Source organism: Xiphophorus maculatus, chromosome 7, assembly GCF_002775205.1.
Source record: "Xiphophorus maculatus strain JP 163 A chromosome 7, X_maculatus-5.0-male, whole genome shotgun sequence".
Lineage (NCBI taxonomy): Eukaryota > Metazoa > Chordata > Actinopteri > Cyprinodontiformes > Poeciliidae > Xiphophorus > Xiphophorus maculatus.
In genome coordinates, this window is record NC_036449.1 from 10,190,917 (window position 1) to 10,208,140 (window position 17,224).

The window sequence follows — 17,224 nt, forward strand, 5'->3', positions numbered from 1 at the left end:
ATCAGGTCTTACAGCAGGATGCTGATGGTAAAACATCTGGACAAATCAAGACAGAAATGATTCAACAGACACAAAATCAGCCTCGGTGACCAAAACTAAATCCTAATGAAAACCTGTTGGGTGAGCGGAAGAGAAAAGCATATGAGAGGACTCTAGACAATCTACAGATATTGAAGTCTGTATTTCCCAAACTCTTTGGTGTGAGATTATGCTACAGGAATAAAATATATGTTTATTTTAAAGCTTTTGTGGCATCTTTTCCAGGGGTTTCCAACAAGTGTATCTTAGATGTGCTGATCTCACACATATAGAAGTTTAGACCTGATGAGATAAATTCCTACAACAATCCCCCCCTTCGCACTCGGCCCACCGTCTCTCCTGGAGGGCACCAACAATACATTTGGAGTAATTTACCTGAAGTAAGCCTGAGGGAGCCCGCAAAGGTGAACTCCTATTTACCGTCATTAAAACTACAAATCGCTTAATACCAATATAAACAGCTCAGCTATTATGTTGTGGCGTGCTTTTGCGAGTTCACGCTCGGATGAGCAGAGATCCGAATCGCATTGGATGAATTAAAACAGCTCTCGGTAACAGCGTGATTAAAAAGCTGTTACATCAGGGCTTTTTCGGCAGTTCCAGTTGCTTAACGGAATCGCACCAGAAAAAGGGGGGGGGGGGAAGAAAAAAGGTTCAACGCGTGTTTTTGAACAGATTAAAGAAAAAGTGGAATTTATTTGGAGAACAACACTTGCATTGACTTTTGCTGTGGTTAATCTCTTTATGAGAACACGACCTCAACCTTTCTGGCTATAAAAACCTACAGAGGGAAATAAAGGAAAAAGAGCTAAGCCTTTGTCATTGAAAATGGTATGAGAAAGCAAGCACCCTCCCTCCACACCCACACCCCGAACCTTAACTCTGCTGTGGACAGATTTCCCCTGACAAAAATTAAACTAGCTCCTACTTGGCACTTTATTATCTCTTCAACTGAATGATTTATTGTTTGTGGAGAGAAAGAAGCAAAGAGAGAGAAAGGGAAGATTGCATTTCCACCTAAAGCTCTGGCTTGATCTTGTTTTTTTTTTCTTTTCTTTTCTTTTTTTCTGTCCAGGAAAAAAAAAAGCTCCCGACAAACAATAATGTCAGCTGTAATTGATCGGAGGTCGCTGGCTGGGCCTGCAGTAAAAGCGCACTATTTAAGCGACAATCGGCCCCGCGCTCTTCAGACGCTGGCTAATGAAGCTGTCTGTCTGGGCTATTTACCTTCTCTTAAATGGAAGGGGAGAGATGTACTGTAAGAGACAGGGCTGGAGAGGATCTGCCTCTCGCTCCTGTGAAATAGGACCTGCACAAGCCTCAGGAATGTATAATTGGTTGCCGCAGCCAAAGCCGGGGATTCGGTGCTAATTAAATGACTTGTTTAAAGCCTATCTGTCTTTGTTTGGGAGGCTCTGGGCTTCAGAACAATGCATTGTAAATGCTGTTGTCAAACAAACATTCCCGGTTATCCTTTGATTGGAATTGAACAAGACAAAGGGCTGATTTACTCAATGCTAAGCCTCTGGTTTTTCATGCTGTTGAATATAGTTTTCTTTTTTTTTTCTCTCCTTCTGATCTGTCAAAACCAACAGGAACAATCCAGTCAAGCAGCTAAATAGACCGACTCCCTGCACAATCCAGCCTTCTGCAGCAAAACAATCTGAGTTTTTCTGTTAATTGCTCTTGTAAAACGCCCCCATGTTGCGCTTGTGTTTCTCCTACAAAGGTGAGGTGGGGTTACGGAGTCTTTGTTGTGGTGGTGTTAAAGATGCAAGTACTCAGTCCCCTCCAAAAAAGAAATGAATGGCTAATGATAAAGTTCTATAGAGCTTGGGGCGGTGTAGCTGTAGATCGGTTGCTATAGTCCTGAATTTGATTCCTGACCTTAGAACCTATGGTGCATGTCTTCCCTTCTTCTGCCTCTTCTAATTTCCTGTCTGATTACTGTCAATATAGTAACCAGTGGCACAAAAATGTTTCAAATCCTTGACTGTAAGGGTGTGACAAGACGTGATATCAAAATGCCGAGATATTTCTCGCTAAAGTCAAGTCTGTCTCATGATGTTCACTTGGTGTCTCAGCATAACTTTGTCTGTCGAAGTCTGTGTTTCTAGACTCATATTTTAAAGCAAGAAAGGAAGTTGTTATTGAGGTGCCTTGCTGTGTTATCAGACTGATTAGTAACGGCTGCTCATTGGGGTGGTTGACAACTCTCGAATTCAACAATCAATCAATAATTGTCCACAAAAGTTTGTGGATTTCAACAACAAAAAAAAGGGTCGGGATCAATACGCCCTGTCTTCTTACCCCCGTCTTGTTCCCACGTGTCGCCATTTCCTCTCTTCCTACTTCCATTTTGTACCCATGCAGTCCACTTTGATTGGAATCCTATAGACAGTGTGGACAGATTTTAAAAAGTGAGAAAAAATATATACATGGAGCCTGAAAGTGCAGATGGGTTAATGTGACTTGTGCTCTAGGCTCACCACAAGTCACTCTTTTTCAGAATCAAATTTAGAACATTCCTAATATATAAACACCAAGGCAAGATGGGTTTTCCCCACTCTATTCGTTATCAACTCATTACCAACCCCAATGGTGAACTTGCCTTCAAACTCAGGAGTGTGTCCAATGGCCATTTTGTTGTACTGTTGGTAAAAATGGTAATTTAGATCACATTTCAAAATCAAGTGGATACGAGCGCCTGTTCCGGGTTCGGTAGTCACAGATTCATCGATTTTTGTGGATTTTTCTGTGGAACATTGAGTCGATTGGCTGTTGCCCCCAAAAACTGAGACACGGAAGACCACTGTGCATATTAGCTCATGTTCACATATATTTGGTGTTTGAATTATTAAAATAGGAAGCATTTCTGGTCGCAAGCGGTACATGACTTCAGCTATTCATGAGTGGTCGTGGTCCCTAACCATCACGAATAAAAAGGTTCAACTGTATATTTCGCTTAATGGACTATCGTTTTGTGATTTGTGATCATTTTGTTATTATTTATTAAAAATAAATTTAAAAAATTGCCATTTTAATGCTTGGTTTGGTACTTAAAGCACACCCAGGAATACTATGGAGGGATCTCTGCAACCCGATGAACCGATTTGAACATGAGTCACCGCCTCCATAAGCATGCCGTAGAGCGGCGTAAAGACAACACAGGTGCCCAGAAACATACCTTCTCCTACAATCATACGAGGAGTACACACACAAATGCAAACAAGGAAGAAGAAAAAAAAAACAACAAAAAAAAAAAAAAACAGACATACACAGATGGCAGTTTCAGTCAAGGCTGGTGAGTCCTGTTTCTCATTAAAACACAGAGGGGGGAGAAAAGGTATGGCGCTTTGATGTGGCCACCCACAGCCCTTCAGTGTCATTGAATGAAACTTTGAAGCTTTTTGTGTTTACACAGCTAATGTCGATAATAAAGCAAACATCTTGCCTTTGTTAAATACCTGCTCTCAGCTCCGCGCGGGCGTGCACGCAGCGCGCGCGCGACTTGAAACGGACGACATAAAAAGAACACATCACCGGCGCAACAAGGAGTGGTAAACATGAAAACACTCGAAAACAACGGCAGCGTGCGGAGGATTGCAGGCCAGACATGAGAACACATGCTGAACAATGTGCTTTACATTCGGAAAGCCGCGAGGATCGGAATGCACTTAGGCCTCGAGCGCGTCAACAAACGATACAGCCTTAATGTGAAAGAATAATCTAAACAAAACAAGAAATAAAATAAAATTTAAAAAAAATGATGCACTGATTTCATTCAGGTGGGTGAAGATTTCCTGCCAGGACACCTCGTGTAACGCGGCAGAAAGCATGATAAGAAAACATTTCTGATTTGACGAGGTAACATAATTGCTTCCCAATGCAAACCCACCAGAGTGTAACATGTGCTGGAAATTATCAAGGAGACAGACAGAGGTGTTTGTCCTTAAAGAGTATTAAACACACACACGCACACACGCAAAAAAAAAAAACAAAACAAAAGAAAAAAAATCCCACGGCAGGCAACTTTTATGGGATAATTTAAATCCTCTGCTCGGATGGCGCGCATTCCTTATGAAAATTGAAAGATCAATCATCTCTGTGACAGATCTGTTGTGAAAGAAGTTCTTCCTGTCTTTTGAAGAGAAAATGCTAAACATGTTTGCTCCACCAGTCATCACCCTCCCCCCCTCTCTCTCACTGCCCGCCCTCCTTGCAAACATCCCCGTTTCAGCTGTCTATTTGTCTCTTTGCTGAAAATGTTAACGAACAGAGCAATAATCAGGCCATATGCTTGCATGTGGCAAATCTCATTACAGTAAATGACCTTTACCAACCAATGCCAACATTCTTGTGCTTGATAACGCAGAGCTGGGGTTTGGGGGGGGGGGGGTGGAACTGGGGTGGGGGTTGAAGGAGGGGTGGCACACAATGGTGGGTTTAGTTAAACACACTCATGATGCGCCCGAGAGAGAGCCAGGCCCTTCTGGACGCATTAGCCAAACAACGCTCGCCTTTCCAATTTGGGTTCGGAACCAGGCTCGCTTCGCATTTGCCTCGCATCGCTCTCGACGACGCACTCGGGCATCCGTGCGAGAGGCCCGACACCCGAGCACTTGCAATAAGCCTCCGAGCACGGAAAAAGTGCTGCGAAGCAGACGCGGGGAAGCAGAAGGAGAGCGGCGCTGTTGCCAGCAGCTGTTACTACTGCGGGTGCAATATATTCAAGTCCAATCAATAAAGCTCCTGCAGACAGTGACACCCAAGCAGACAGAGGAATCATTTTCATCTGATACTTAGAAAAAGCTCCCCCCTTTTAAAAAGATTGCTTTCAGTCAATGACAACCAGTTGTCATTTGACTAAAGCCCCTGAAATGAAATATATTGACGAGTGCTATCAATCACGAGGCGCTCTGCCGTCATATCCTGTTAGCGGAGGGGGTCGGCTTGCACGTGGTCATCGGATGATCTGTTTTAATTAGAAAACCGGCATCGCCTCCTGCTGCGTGCTTCAGAAAAAACAAAAGAGAAAAAAAGAGTAGTAATAATGTGGATATAGTCTGAAGTGAAAAGAGTCTGCTGACTCACCAACGAGGCCATATTTGAGCTAAGATGTTTGGCATTGAAGGGAATTTCCACAAGAAACACTGAAAACGACTTACAGTCCATCTGTGAGCAGCAGTGGCGGCTCTTGCATGAACAGTGCCCTGTGCACGCCCCTCCGGGTGCCCCCCACTCTTCAGCTCATGAGAGGATTAACAATTTCCACACGATTTCAAATGAAATTCTGATTCAATATTGTTTTGCTTGCACAAAGATAGTAGTCTTTTTTCCCCCAGTAAATGGTAGAGAATAAGCCACTTCAGGTTTGACCAAACTTAGATTTTGAACTTGAAATCGATGTGGAGACTAAGCACTTGTAAATCAAAAAGGTGAACTGCTTTGGGTCGTTTAGTCTGTAATACTTGTACACATAGTGAGCAGTGAGTATACCTCATGAACCTGCTCTCAGGCTGGTGCACCAATGGCAAGAATAAAATATGTACTGATCTATTAATTACTTTTAAAATCTAACAAATTACAACATACATGGGTAGGTTACATTATGAGACTATGGAAAAGGTTTTATAAAGTTTGGTTTACAAAAAAACCCAAAAAACAAGCTAAATATTTTACACCATGCAATAGAGCAGTGGTTCTTAACCTGGGTTCGGTCGAACCCCAGGGGTTCGATGAGTCGGTCTCAGGGGTTCGGCGGAGCCTCTGCCGCGGAGGCAAAGACACACTTGTGTAAAGTCGTGATGACAGGCCCCGCTTGGCCATCACTGGCTGCAGAGGATCATGTTACATTGCTCGGCCAATCAGTGCTGCGGGGAATTTAGTGCACGCAGTATCAGCGGCTGTCGTAGTTGTACGTCGTGTGGTTTCTTTCTTAATATTTTAATCCATACTAAATATGTCGAGCAAAAAAAGAAGAAAATGAACAGACTTTGCTCTGAAGATGCACTTGCCAAGGTGAAGCCACGCCTCTCCGAACTGGTCTCCCAAAGACAAACAGCAGAAGTCACACTGATTTGCAGGTATGTCATTTGTGCAATACTTTATTCTGGCCCCAAAAAAGTATTTTGTGGATTCAAAATGACAAAGAACAAATCAAATTAAAAAACAAATTCAGAAAAAACTTTTTATTCAGTGAAAAAAATCCAAATTTATTTTTAATTAGTAAAATAATAAAAAAATATTTTGGGGGCTGAAATACTTTAATGGGGCCGAAATATTTTTTGGGGGCCAGAATAAAGTAATACTGTAACTTGCTGTGAGTTCATGGTTTTGTTCTTTGAGCAAGGTGACGTTCATCCATTGCTCATTTTGTGCACCAGCAAAAAGACATATACATATGTCTTGAATTTGGAAAAAAATATTATTTATCACTAAAGAAGGGTTCGGTGAATGCGCATATGAAACTGATGGGTTCGGTACCTCATAAAAGGTTGAGAACCATTGCAATAGAGACACCAGAAAATGTACAAGGTGGAGCAATATTCTTCTGCTATTAGAAACACGGAGAAAAGCAGCAGATCCCCTGCACATAATTATTGATTAAGCAACTTTATTTTAAGTTGAAGCAGTGAATGTTCTTTAATTTTGAACTTGCTTACCCCCGGCATCTGGATTTGATAGAATTGGACTTGGTAAGGTTAAAGATGTCTGGATTCACTACAGCTGAATGGTTTAAGTATCCTAATTCAGGAAGAACGAGAAAAGAAAAACAAGCCTTTTCATTTCAGGCAGAACGGAACCGAGTATTTCCATCACACTAACGCTCTTTTGATTCTCCACCCTCATTGCTGCACGAGCGGACGTGTTTTCCGGTGTAATCACAGGAATGGAGAATGTCATTTTCTTGTTGTCATCACAGCGTCATCAGCGTTATTGTGTACGCCTGGATATCATTCCTCCACGCTAATGCGTCCCTCTTACGCATAATCAGAGTCGAATGGGAACACATGATATCCAGGCTGCGATGAGGCTGCGGCCCGGGACACGCGTGGAAAAAAAAAACAAAAAACGCTTCCCGTTCCACGCGGTCGCACGCCACGTTCCTTCCCAACCTGCGAAAGCCCATCATCGCTGAAAGGTTGAATGTCATTTATTACACATATCACATTTACACCAAGTGACATTGTCTTTTCAAATTGCGTTGATCTCTTCACTTTCAAAGGTCAGCCCCTCGCCAGGCTAAATTCAACCTGACAGAGAATAGTGAGGAGGGGACAGCCGAACACATGCATCACTCCCGCATCAAAGCGCTCCAAATTAATCTTTCCAATTAACGGAGAACGAGTCCTAATGCTGATGGAGGCCGACAACTAGACTGGTCAGTTGTTTTTATTTTATTTTTATTTAATTTTTTGACACCGCTCTGCTCCTGGTGTTTGGAGCTAACCACAAGAGATAATCAAACAAATATTTCTCTGCCTCTCTTGGTACATCTCATCCCTGCAACCCTGCCGCCACTCGAATATGACAAAACTTGATATGGATCATTACAGAAATAATGTTTAATCAATCCCCCATCCTCCTCCTCCTCACCACCACCGCTACCACCACCATCACCCGTTATTGTAATCTATTTTTGCAGTTGTGTGCATTTGTGTGTTCTTGCAGTTACATCGGTGCGCCTCGCAATTTCCCAATCATGCATATTCAAGTGGAATACGCTGATGCTTAACAGCCGACGCAACAGGAATTAGAACGAGGACATTAGACTTCATTAAAGGGAGAAATGATTATCAGGTTTATCTTTTGAAATGTCTATTAAAACGGGTGTGCCGCTCCTTCACTTATCTGTCACCTGGCTCCCATGAGCCTGGCACACTAATAGAGAGATGGTGAGGGCCAAAGCCCAAGAGGGAGACAGAGAGCCATCAAGCTCTTCACTCAGACTGGAAGGCTTCCTGTCTGCTCTGCCACTCTATATCCAGCTCGGTGTGTCTGACTCGGTTACCCCCACTAGTCTCCATTTCCCCCAACAGCGGCAGCTTGAAAAGACCCGATTTTGTCCCGCAAAGCCGCCTGCATTGAAAGAAGAGCTGAAAAAAAGCGAGACTTTGTTTGCATGAATTAAGTAAGAGGACGTTCTGATGCGTTCAAAGACATTATTTCCAGGTTCCCCACACATTTGTCAAGTCAAAATGACATACTTTAAGACTTTAAATATGGATGTGTGGATAAATGGATGTACAGCAATCAGGACTGAGACAATGGGAAATGTTGAAATAGTTTGTTTTTTTTATTTACTCATATCAAATTCCACACTTTTCCAGACTAAGTAAGAACTCTGGGATTCTCCTCAGCCTGTGGCAACAATCTCTTCTCTCCAAGAGCTTTGTCTGACAAAAGCTCCCATAAGAGCGCCAGAGAGGAAGATGGATGAAGTTGCCCCCAGACACTCATATCAGGTCAGTGTGTGTTTTATCCCCTAATGGTTAGGGTTAGGATTGATTAGGAGGGTGATACCAGATCTGAGCCCGAGGGCCTCGTGTTATGTCAGGAGGAACAGGAAGTGGCAGCCTTCCTTCCTCCCATCGTGGCCCACATTCGGCAGGAGCCCAGGCCACCAGCGCCAGTGTGAGCTAGCAGGTTTTCTTGGAGCGTGCCGCAGTTAGCTCGTCGGATATGTCCTTCCACCCTGAGAGCTTTATTATTAGAAAGGACATAAACAGACTAATTAAATCGCAGCAGTGGAGCGGGGGCTGACAGCTGGCGCTAAGACTGTGACCGAACAGATCCCTATCAAAGAGCAGGGAGTCTCTGTGTGCTCTGCCATTGTGTGCCTCTGTCTGTTCACAGGCTTTATTTTGACTTACATTGCTTTGGCAGCTCTACAGTGTGTTCTAAAGTATTCACACCCCTTAATCTTTTTTTTTTTGTCTCCTCTTGGCCAGTCACAACAAAGATCGGTGTGTCTTGGGGGGATTTTATGACACACAACCCCAAAAATTAACACATAACTGTGAAGTAGAATGAAACGGGCGGTCTTGTTTTGTAGCATCCCCACAGCATCACTCTGCCACTACCACAATGCAGTGCTGGGTTCATGTGCTCAGCGAGACATGTTAGTTTTCCAATGCTGACTGCATCAGACTGAAAAAGTTCAACTTTCTCCTCATCTGACCAGTTTTTTTTGTCTTAAAACTCCTCCATAAAAGCCAGATTTGTGAAGCGCACAACTAACAGTCTTTCTGAAAACAGATTCTCTCACCTGAGCTGTGTCTCCCTGCAGCCCCTTCAGAGTTAACATAGGCTTCTTGGGTATGTCTATGAGTAATAATCTCCTTACACAACCTGCGTTTAGGTGGGCGACCATGTCTTAGAAGTTTTAAAATTAGGATTGTTTTACAACCTAAACCTGTTTTAAACTTTTCCAAAAATTGACTCCTGACCAGCCTGGTGAGAAACTAATTGAATTACACACAGCTTACCTACCTACTTGATGACTTCTGAGGAAGGACTGCAAATTACGCTGCACCTCCCAATTCACAATTATGTGCCCTTACATGTTGCACAAAGTTCTAATACAACACAATTATTTCCCATGGCTGCAACCTGAAAAAAATGCAAATAACTTCCTGGGATGTGAATGCTTTCGCAAGGAACTGTAGATGTGTTCAGCTCCTAAGTGATAACAATAATCTTTTCATCCTAATTTCCTTCACACATATCCTAATGTCTTATAAAGCAGTCCAAAGCAAAGCATCCAGACTCACTTGTAAGGTTCTGAATGTTGCAAATGCTTTCCAGCAGAGCGGTAAACACGCCAGTAATTAGCGCACGGCATCCGAGCTGACTTCCGCCGGCTCCGCAACACGGTCAAGCTCAGACCCCATATAGAGAGGAGTCTAGTAATGCATTGATCTCAGAAAATTAAGGCTAACTAGCCCAGATTGCGGCATCTTGATGTACCTTCTGGATGAGCCGTGTGCTCTGCCCGTATTGTTAGCACGGTAAACAGGACGGTTTTGAATCAAATGAATACACGCTGAATAATTAATGCGCCGTAAAGCCTTATCGCTACCCGTGTGCACAAAACGTAAAAGCACCGATGATGAGAAAATATGGTTTTAACGAGTCAATAATGGTGAGTGCAACAAGAACGGCCTAATCAATGAGGCTGCAGCGTTTGCAAACAAGGACTTGAATTATAACGCCAATAATTGATCTCTTCCATTTCCCCCATTTCACCCCCCCCCTTCCCCCGTCGACTCTCTCTGATTCGTGTGATGTCATTGTTTATCGACTGCTTGGTGCCAATGAGGGATGATGGGAAGTTTCAGAGTTTGTTTTTGCTCTGACTTTTGCTCCACCCTGTCTTCTCTTTCCCCCCTCCCCAGCACTTCCCCACCCTAACACCCCCCGCCCCACACTTCCCCTCTTTCCCTTTCTCCATTTGTAAATTTGCAAGCTGTAGCACCAGCTTAACCAAAAAGGATTAAGTCCCATACCCAACTGAGAACACAGATAATGCTCAGTAATTGGTAAAAAATGAAGATGAATGGGACAGCTAGATAAGGACCAATTAGCTGCTGGGAGTGTACAGCTGTGGTCTCCTCACAGAGCGCTCTCAGGGGCCAAGGCCCGCTCTTTTTGTAGCAATGCGTGCACACAGGCAAGCAAAAAGAAAAAGAAAAAAAAAACACCCACGCATTGGAAACACCTAAGCATGAGGGTAGGTCTTGCAGGAAATTTGCCTGATGGCCCACAGAAACAAATCATCTCACACCTTCCAGTCAGGCAACTCTCCAGGTACCCGTCAGCAGCCATTCGGCTTCAGCCCACTTTCACATTTCAGAAGCTAAAAGGGTCCTAAAAGTTTTGTTAAAAAAAAAAAAAAAAAAAAAGTGGTTCCGGAACCGGACAGCAAAATCGGTGAAAGAAAATCAGCGACTGTTGTGTCTTCTCTTCCTGCGGTGTTGTCTTTCGGTGACTTGTTTGGTCGGCATGTTGGGGCATCATCTGGCTGATGACAGCGGAATTCCCATATCTAATTACAAACAGGATTTCAGCTCCATTAGTGCTGTGTGGCGGGGAGTCAGATGAGTGGCAGGGCAGCACCCAGTGGCCAAAGATGGACGCGGGGTGTTAGACGGAGACGTAAGTGAGACACGGCCGAGAAAGTGGCCTAAAAACGAGACGCGTCTTATCTTTCCTGTCTCCGCATTTCTCCAGGTCAAGGGAAAAGCACTTTATTTTTCTTGTGCACTCCGGAAAACAAAAGCAATTCCTTCCCTTGAAATTGGCAGGTGTTTGTTAGCGGGCAGCTGACAATATTTTTGCTGCCAGTAATGAAGGTTGTAGCCGGGGTCAATGCGTTGGGAGGGGACGGCGCGGGCGGTTTATCCCCCTCAAGGCCGAGCGCCACACGTGTTTTCACTCGGTCTGTGATCTGTAATTGTGGCATTTCCTGAGAGGCGCAGGAACAATCCACATTGTGCTTTGAGAGGGCTCCCTACTGCACAACTAAAGACTGCGAGGGGAAAGAAAAAAAATAAAAAATCAAAGACGGACCCCCCCCCCCCCTCTAATTCCATCTCCCTTCATAATTATTTGTCGTTTCTACTTCTTTATCCATCATTTCTTCCCCCTGCACAATTTTTTTCTGTCTCTGGTTTAATATTTTGGCAAAGGGTTGAAGTTTTTCCCCCTCATAATTAATAACATTGATGCAAACAGGAATGTCTAATTGTAATGAATATTTAATGGGAGAGAGAAACATTAGCCTGTTCAATTTACATCAACACAAAGACGGCAGTGAGCAATCCAACTCCACAAACAGCACAGAGTGTCCTTCACTGGCTGGCTCTCTTTAAGCGCTTCACAATAAAGAAAAAAATAATAATAATAATAATTAAAAAGAGGACTCTGCTTCAGACAAACATCAAGACAAAGCACCTGTATTTTTGCCTTCCCCCCACCCCCCTCCCTCAGTCGGTTTATGTAGTGGTTGTTCCTGATTAAATGGATCCACGTCCTGAGTGGTATTATCAGAGACACGCACATTAACATATCAATTCCTATCTTTGGTCGTCACATGATTTGTTTAAGCAAACATGTCCGTTCTGTGTGGCTTGGAGCTGGATGATTATAATATGTCAGTCGGTCTCCTAGGAGACGCTTGTGGTCGGAGTCGGACTTTAAAACAGCGCACGGAAATTCCCAAGTCAGCAGCACTGTGAGCAACAGTTAGACTGCTCTCAAAACAAAACTGCAGCCAAAAGCACTTTCCCTTCCTACCCACACCGTGTCACTAAAGTGATCCATATATTTGGACTGCTTTTAAATAATGGTGGAGATGAACTAGATTTGTAGATATTATATTTTGTCGGCTCTGACTGTTGACTAATTTATTCTTCCCTAAGTAGGTCATGCTGACAACAACTATCTTTAAGGTGGAAGTTGACACCGAAGGAAGAGGTATTAAAATAAACTATTTTCTGAAGAGCCTCAAAGCTTCAAGAAAGGAAACAATTTTCCAAAAAGGCATTCAGAGGCACCTACAAACACAAACACTCACTGATGTTTAAACTAAGGCTGCATAAGACAAGAAGCTATATATTTACCATAGTTTGATTATAAAATAACGATAGTTTGATTAACACGCTTTATGATCAACATGTCTGCAACTTTCCCTGAGCCTTAGAAGCCAGGTCAACAAGATCTATGAGTAGTGGTCATAAAATGCAGCAAAAGTCCTTCAAAGTAGTAAAATATATTATTCATAGGTAGAGTTTTAATGCGTAAGACCTAAAATGTTACGGTCTACCAAATGTGGCACCCAAGACGTCATGACTGCAATATTGCAGATGCTGAAATTGTGATGCCTATTAGCATTAATTATATTGTATATGTGTTCCAGAGCTAACTTTGCAAATTGAGCTAATCATGCTCAAATCTAATATACGATGTTAAACAGTTAAAAATATAACTAGTGAAATCCTGCTTAACTGTTGAGCTGTGTAACACAGCTTGCCCTCTCTCTCCTTCACACACATGGTGTGACGTCGCCTCTGGTCCAACTATGAATAAAAATGACCGTTCACGAAGGCTGCACAAGTCTCCTTTAAAACTTAAAATAATTATATTTGTGATTTAACAATCAAACACACAACAGTGTCGTTTGTTTTGGACCCAAATAATTTTGAACCATATCTGGATGTGGTTCATTGCTTCACTCAGGGGTGTGCAAAATACAAAAAAGACAAAAAGAAAGAAAGAAAATGTATGCTACAATCTGTAAAAGAGAAAATTAGATTCTCTGTTACTTTAACAGTTGGGTTTTATTTCAACAGATATAACCTCTTAAGCTGAAGGACGTAATGGTGTGTATTATTAATGAGGCAGATAGGTCCACAACTTTGTGTCATTTTGGAAAAAATGTTACTATGTACATTTTACTTTACATAAAAATGTTAAATTTGTTTTTATTTATTTTAAAAGACAAATTGGATTTGGAGTAGGTCAAAGCTTTACTAAATCGGTAGTGCGGAGTCAGAAACAAGACTGAAGCATGCTTTAGATAATTGAACATAGTAGACATTCACATTTTCGCTCATAAATCAGTTCAAATTGAGCCTGTTTTTTTTTTTTTTTTTTTAAAGTAAAGTTACAAAATGCTTCCATCAAACACATTAGAGTCAGAGGAGGCGTAAAAAGAAGAAGAAGAAAAAAGAAGGCGGCGTGCTGCTTCCTTCGTTTCATGGCTCCACAGTGCAGAACCAGGGCCATATATCTCCAGCGTATTATCAGGATGACTCCTGCTGGCCACCCTGTCACAGGAGAGTGCTTGATATAAACAAGAGATTGCTGCGACACCCAGTAATCAATATTAGGATGGTTTCAGTACCAAACATCATTTGTCTCTCCGAACATTCCTTTGACCAAACGGAGCATTAATTCAAATCATAAATCTGAGCTGATTTAAATCCGAGGAGAGACAGAGAGGAGGGGGATTTTGGGAGGGGGGGAGGATACAGGGACTCTCTACCCCTCTACATCCCCCTCCTCCTCATCCCTCCCCGATTTCTGACTGCCTGCCCCTAATGATTTATTTTCTACATTTCTGCGAGCGAGAGATTTGTCCATACTCACTGACAGGTCACCTTCAAACGCCAGTGGCAGACTGTTCATCACCATGCAGACGAGCATCTCATCGCTGCGAGTAAATATTAAAGGAAAAGAATCCAATTGATTGTGGATGGGCCTGTGAGGCGTCACTGCCATATATTTCACTCAGAGAGCTAATGCCGCGGCCCACACCTAGAAGCACTCCCTCCTTTTCTTTTCTTTTTCTTTTTTTTTTTTTACCCAGAATTATGATTCTTCCGGAGAGCCTTGTGTGGCTGGCTGCGCAACTCAAGGTTACAATTTAAATTGTAAAAAGATAAAACAGTTTCTTATTAGCTCCATTGCCACAGCCTTGCTGTTTGGTGCTCACATTTATCTTTATTTCCGTGACCTCGGAGGCTCATATTCTCCCAATCTTTTTTTTATTTTTTTCCTCGTGCCTTTTACACACTCCATTCTCTTGGAGTGATGACCTCACGCTTTATGCATTTTGCATTGTTAAATCGGCTTTGAAACACATCCTGTTTTCATCTCCCCGCGCCACAATCTCCACTGTGTCAAGTGTTACTTTAGAAACGGGGCTGTTTATTACAGTAAGTGAACGGAAACCTCGATTTAGCGTCCCATGCTGCAGGGATTTCATCTGGTTTATAGTTCTGAAAAGGCCTTGTGAATCTGCCCCAGCGTACATTATCAGTCTCTTTAATTCACTAAGTGGTTGCGTGTGATATTACAGAACTCCTTCTGCTTTTTAGGGCTAATAATTAATTGAAACGGCACATTGTGAAAAACCAGAGCTCTCACAGCAATTCAATTAGATCGTGTTAAAAAGCTCAGAGCCGGGGTAAACTGTGCTCACAGCTTCACTCTGCAATTAGGCCCTTTTTTTTTATTTATTTTTTTCCTTTCGACGTTACAGACTTCAAGAGAAAACAAGACTCCCACTCGCACCGAACATAGAGGCTTCACTGCATGCAAACACATCGAACTTGGCAGCTTACCGTGTCATAAACAACTGGAAAAAAACAGCGGGGGGAATCGGGATGAACCATGCAAATCTTTGGTTTTAAGTTGAGCTGTATGAGTAAGGCCGCTTAGGCTTTGCAGGATTCTGACTGAAACCTGACCGCTGAAGGACATTAAAGGTTCAGGTTGGAGCGTAAGCAGAGGTTGTTGTTTTTTTTTTTTTCCATTCCTTGCTTCTCAGCATATTTAAAATAAAAGATTTTCAAAAACATTCTTACTTTTCAGGTTTTCAGTTGTTCAACACATTATCTCTCCATTCTTGAGACGCACTTGCTGGTTTATTCAGATTTTTACTATTAAGTCTGTTCTGCTCATTGTGTTGAACCGCGATATGTATAAAATCACACGTGGAAACATGTTTTAATTTAAGAATCAAGTGTACCACATGTCGACCATTGAAATAAGAAGAAAAAGGAAGTAGTTTTGAATCTAACAGGCGTTAAAGATTTATTCACATCTATTCCTACTCAAAGTCCCCAAAACTTTATCTGATTTTTGCAAACCTCAAAAAATAAAAGAAGATGCAGTTTCACAATCCAGTTATTGGCTGAAAATGACTTGAGTTTCTTAGTGTTTGATGCAAATAATGATAGGGGAGTGGGATAAAACTCAAAAGCAAAACGATTGTCGGGATTTCACCTGCTGATGAAACACAATCAATGGGAAATTGGCCAATTTGGATCAATCACTGCCAGACTGATTGGTGCACATTATGCTGAAGTTGAGCCTCTTATTTTGGTAATGTTTTAAAGGACTCTTTCGCTTCCTTTTGCATCTGAAAAACTTCGATCGGCTCCTTTCCAGGCTCTATAAAATCAAACGTTTTCCAAATCTCTTCAAGATGATCAAACACAGATTTTTAAACTCATATGCAATATCATTATCTTGTTGGTCAAAATGTCCAAAAACAGGAACATCAGTGGTTTGTTTCGTCTTCTAATCTGGACCCAGTTTAAAATAACTGTGGATCTAGATTAAAACCTAGATACAAGTAGGGTGCCAGAAAATGGAATAAAATTACCCTATCAATACCTCAGACATCAAAATTTTCAACAAGCTGGACATAAAAAAAAAGTTTTGATGCGGTGCTTTACAATTTACCTTGTGCTTTTCAGCAATTAAGATTTTTATTTCATCTATTTATTTTTGCTCTTATATGAGAAAAAGGTCACAGAGTCTGAAAAACTCTAAAACTTTCCTCCATAGTTTTTTACATGTGGCTTAAAAAAAATTCTACTTAAATTCTTTCAATATTTGAAACATATATATATCTACTGTATATACATATATATATATATACAGTACAGACCAAAAGTTTGGACACACCTTTCTAATTCAATGGGTTTTCTTTATTTTCATGACTATTTATAAGGCAAGAAATCCCACTTATTAACCTGACAGGGTACCTATGAAGTGAAAACCATTTCAGGTGACGACCTCTTGAAGCTCATCAGGAAAATGCAGAGTGTGTGCAAAGCAGTAATCACAGCAAAAGGTTGCTACTTTGAAGAAACTAGAATATAAGGGCTATTTTCAGTTGTTTTACACTTTTTTGTTTTGTGCATATTTCCACAGGTGTTATTCATAGTTTTGATCCCTTCAGTGTGAATCTACAATGTCAATAGTCATGAAAATAAAGGAAACTCATTGAATTAAAAGGTGTGTCCAAACTTTTGGTCTGTACTGTATATATAGATATGTAGACAGATATGTAAAATTTCACAGAATTTTTACAGTAACCATTATTTTTGGACAGAAACAGCAACAATAAATGACAAGCTGAAAAAACAACAACTGAAATGTTATTTTATAGTACAGAAACTCTTAGAGAAGCAACAAGTAGTAGTATGAAATCAGGTGCATTATTTTCTATTTTGATAACATATATGTAGATTATTCTTTACTAAACGTCCCTACGACAACAGCAAATTGTCTAGAATGTGTTTGTGTCTGTACAGCTGTATTAAAATGCTCTGCAGCATGCGTCTGTCATCCATTAATGCGAGTGCAGATTTGTCTGTGACAGTGC

General features: G+C 41.7%; 1 protein-coding gene across 5 annotated transcripts in view; it reads right to left on the bottom strand.

The window, feature by feature from the left end:
• Positions 1-17,224, bottom strand: part of LOC102219296 (dachshund homolog 1-like) — a 136,777-nt gene that overhangs the window by 35,677 nt on the left and 83,876 nt on the right. For 3 of the 5 annotated variants that reach the window (XM_023337320.1, XM_023337321.1, XM_023337318.1), the window contains exon 4: positions 2,350-2,430. The exons of the other annotated variants lie outside the window; for them this stretch is intronic. In XM_023337320.1, coding sequence (XP_023193088.1) covers positions 2,350-2,430 — 81 coding nt within the window. The remainder of the gene's footprint in view (positions 1-2,349; positions 2,431-17,224) is intronic. 5 annotated transcript variants of the gene reach the window in all.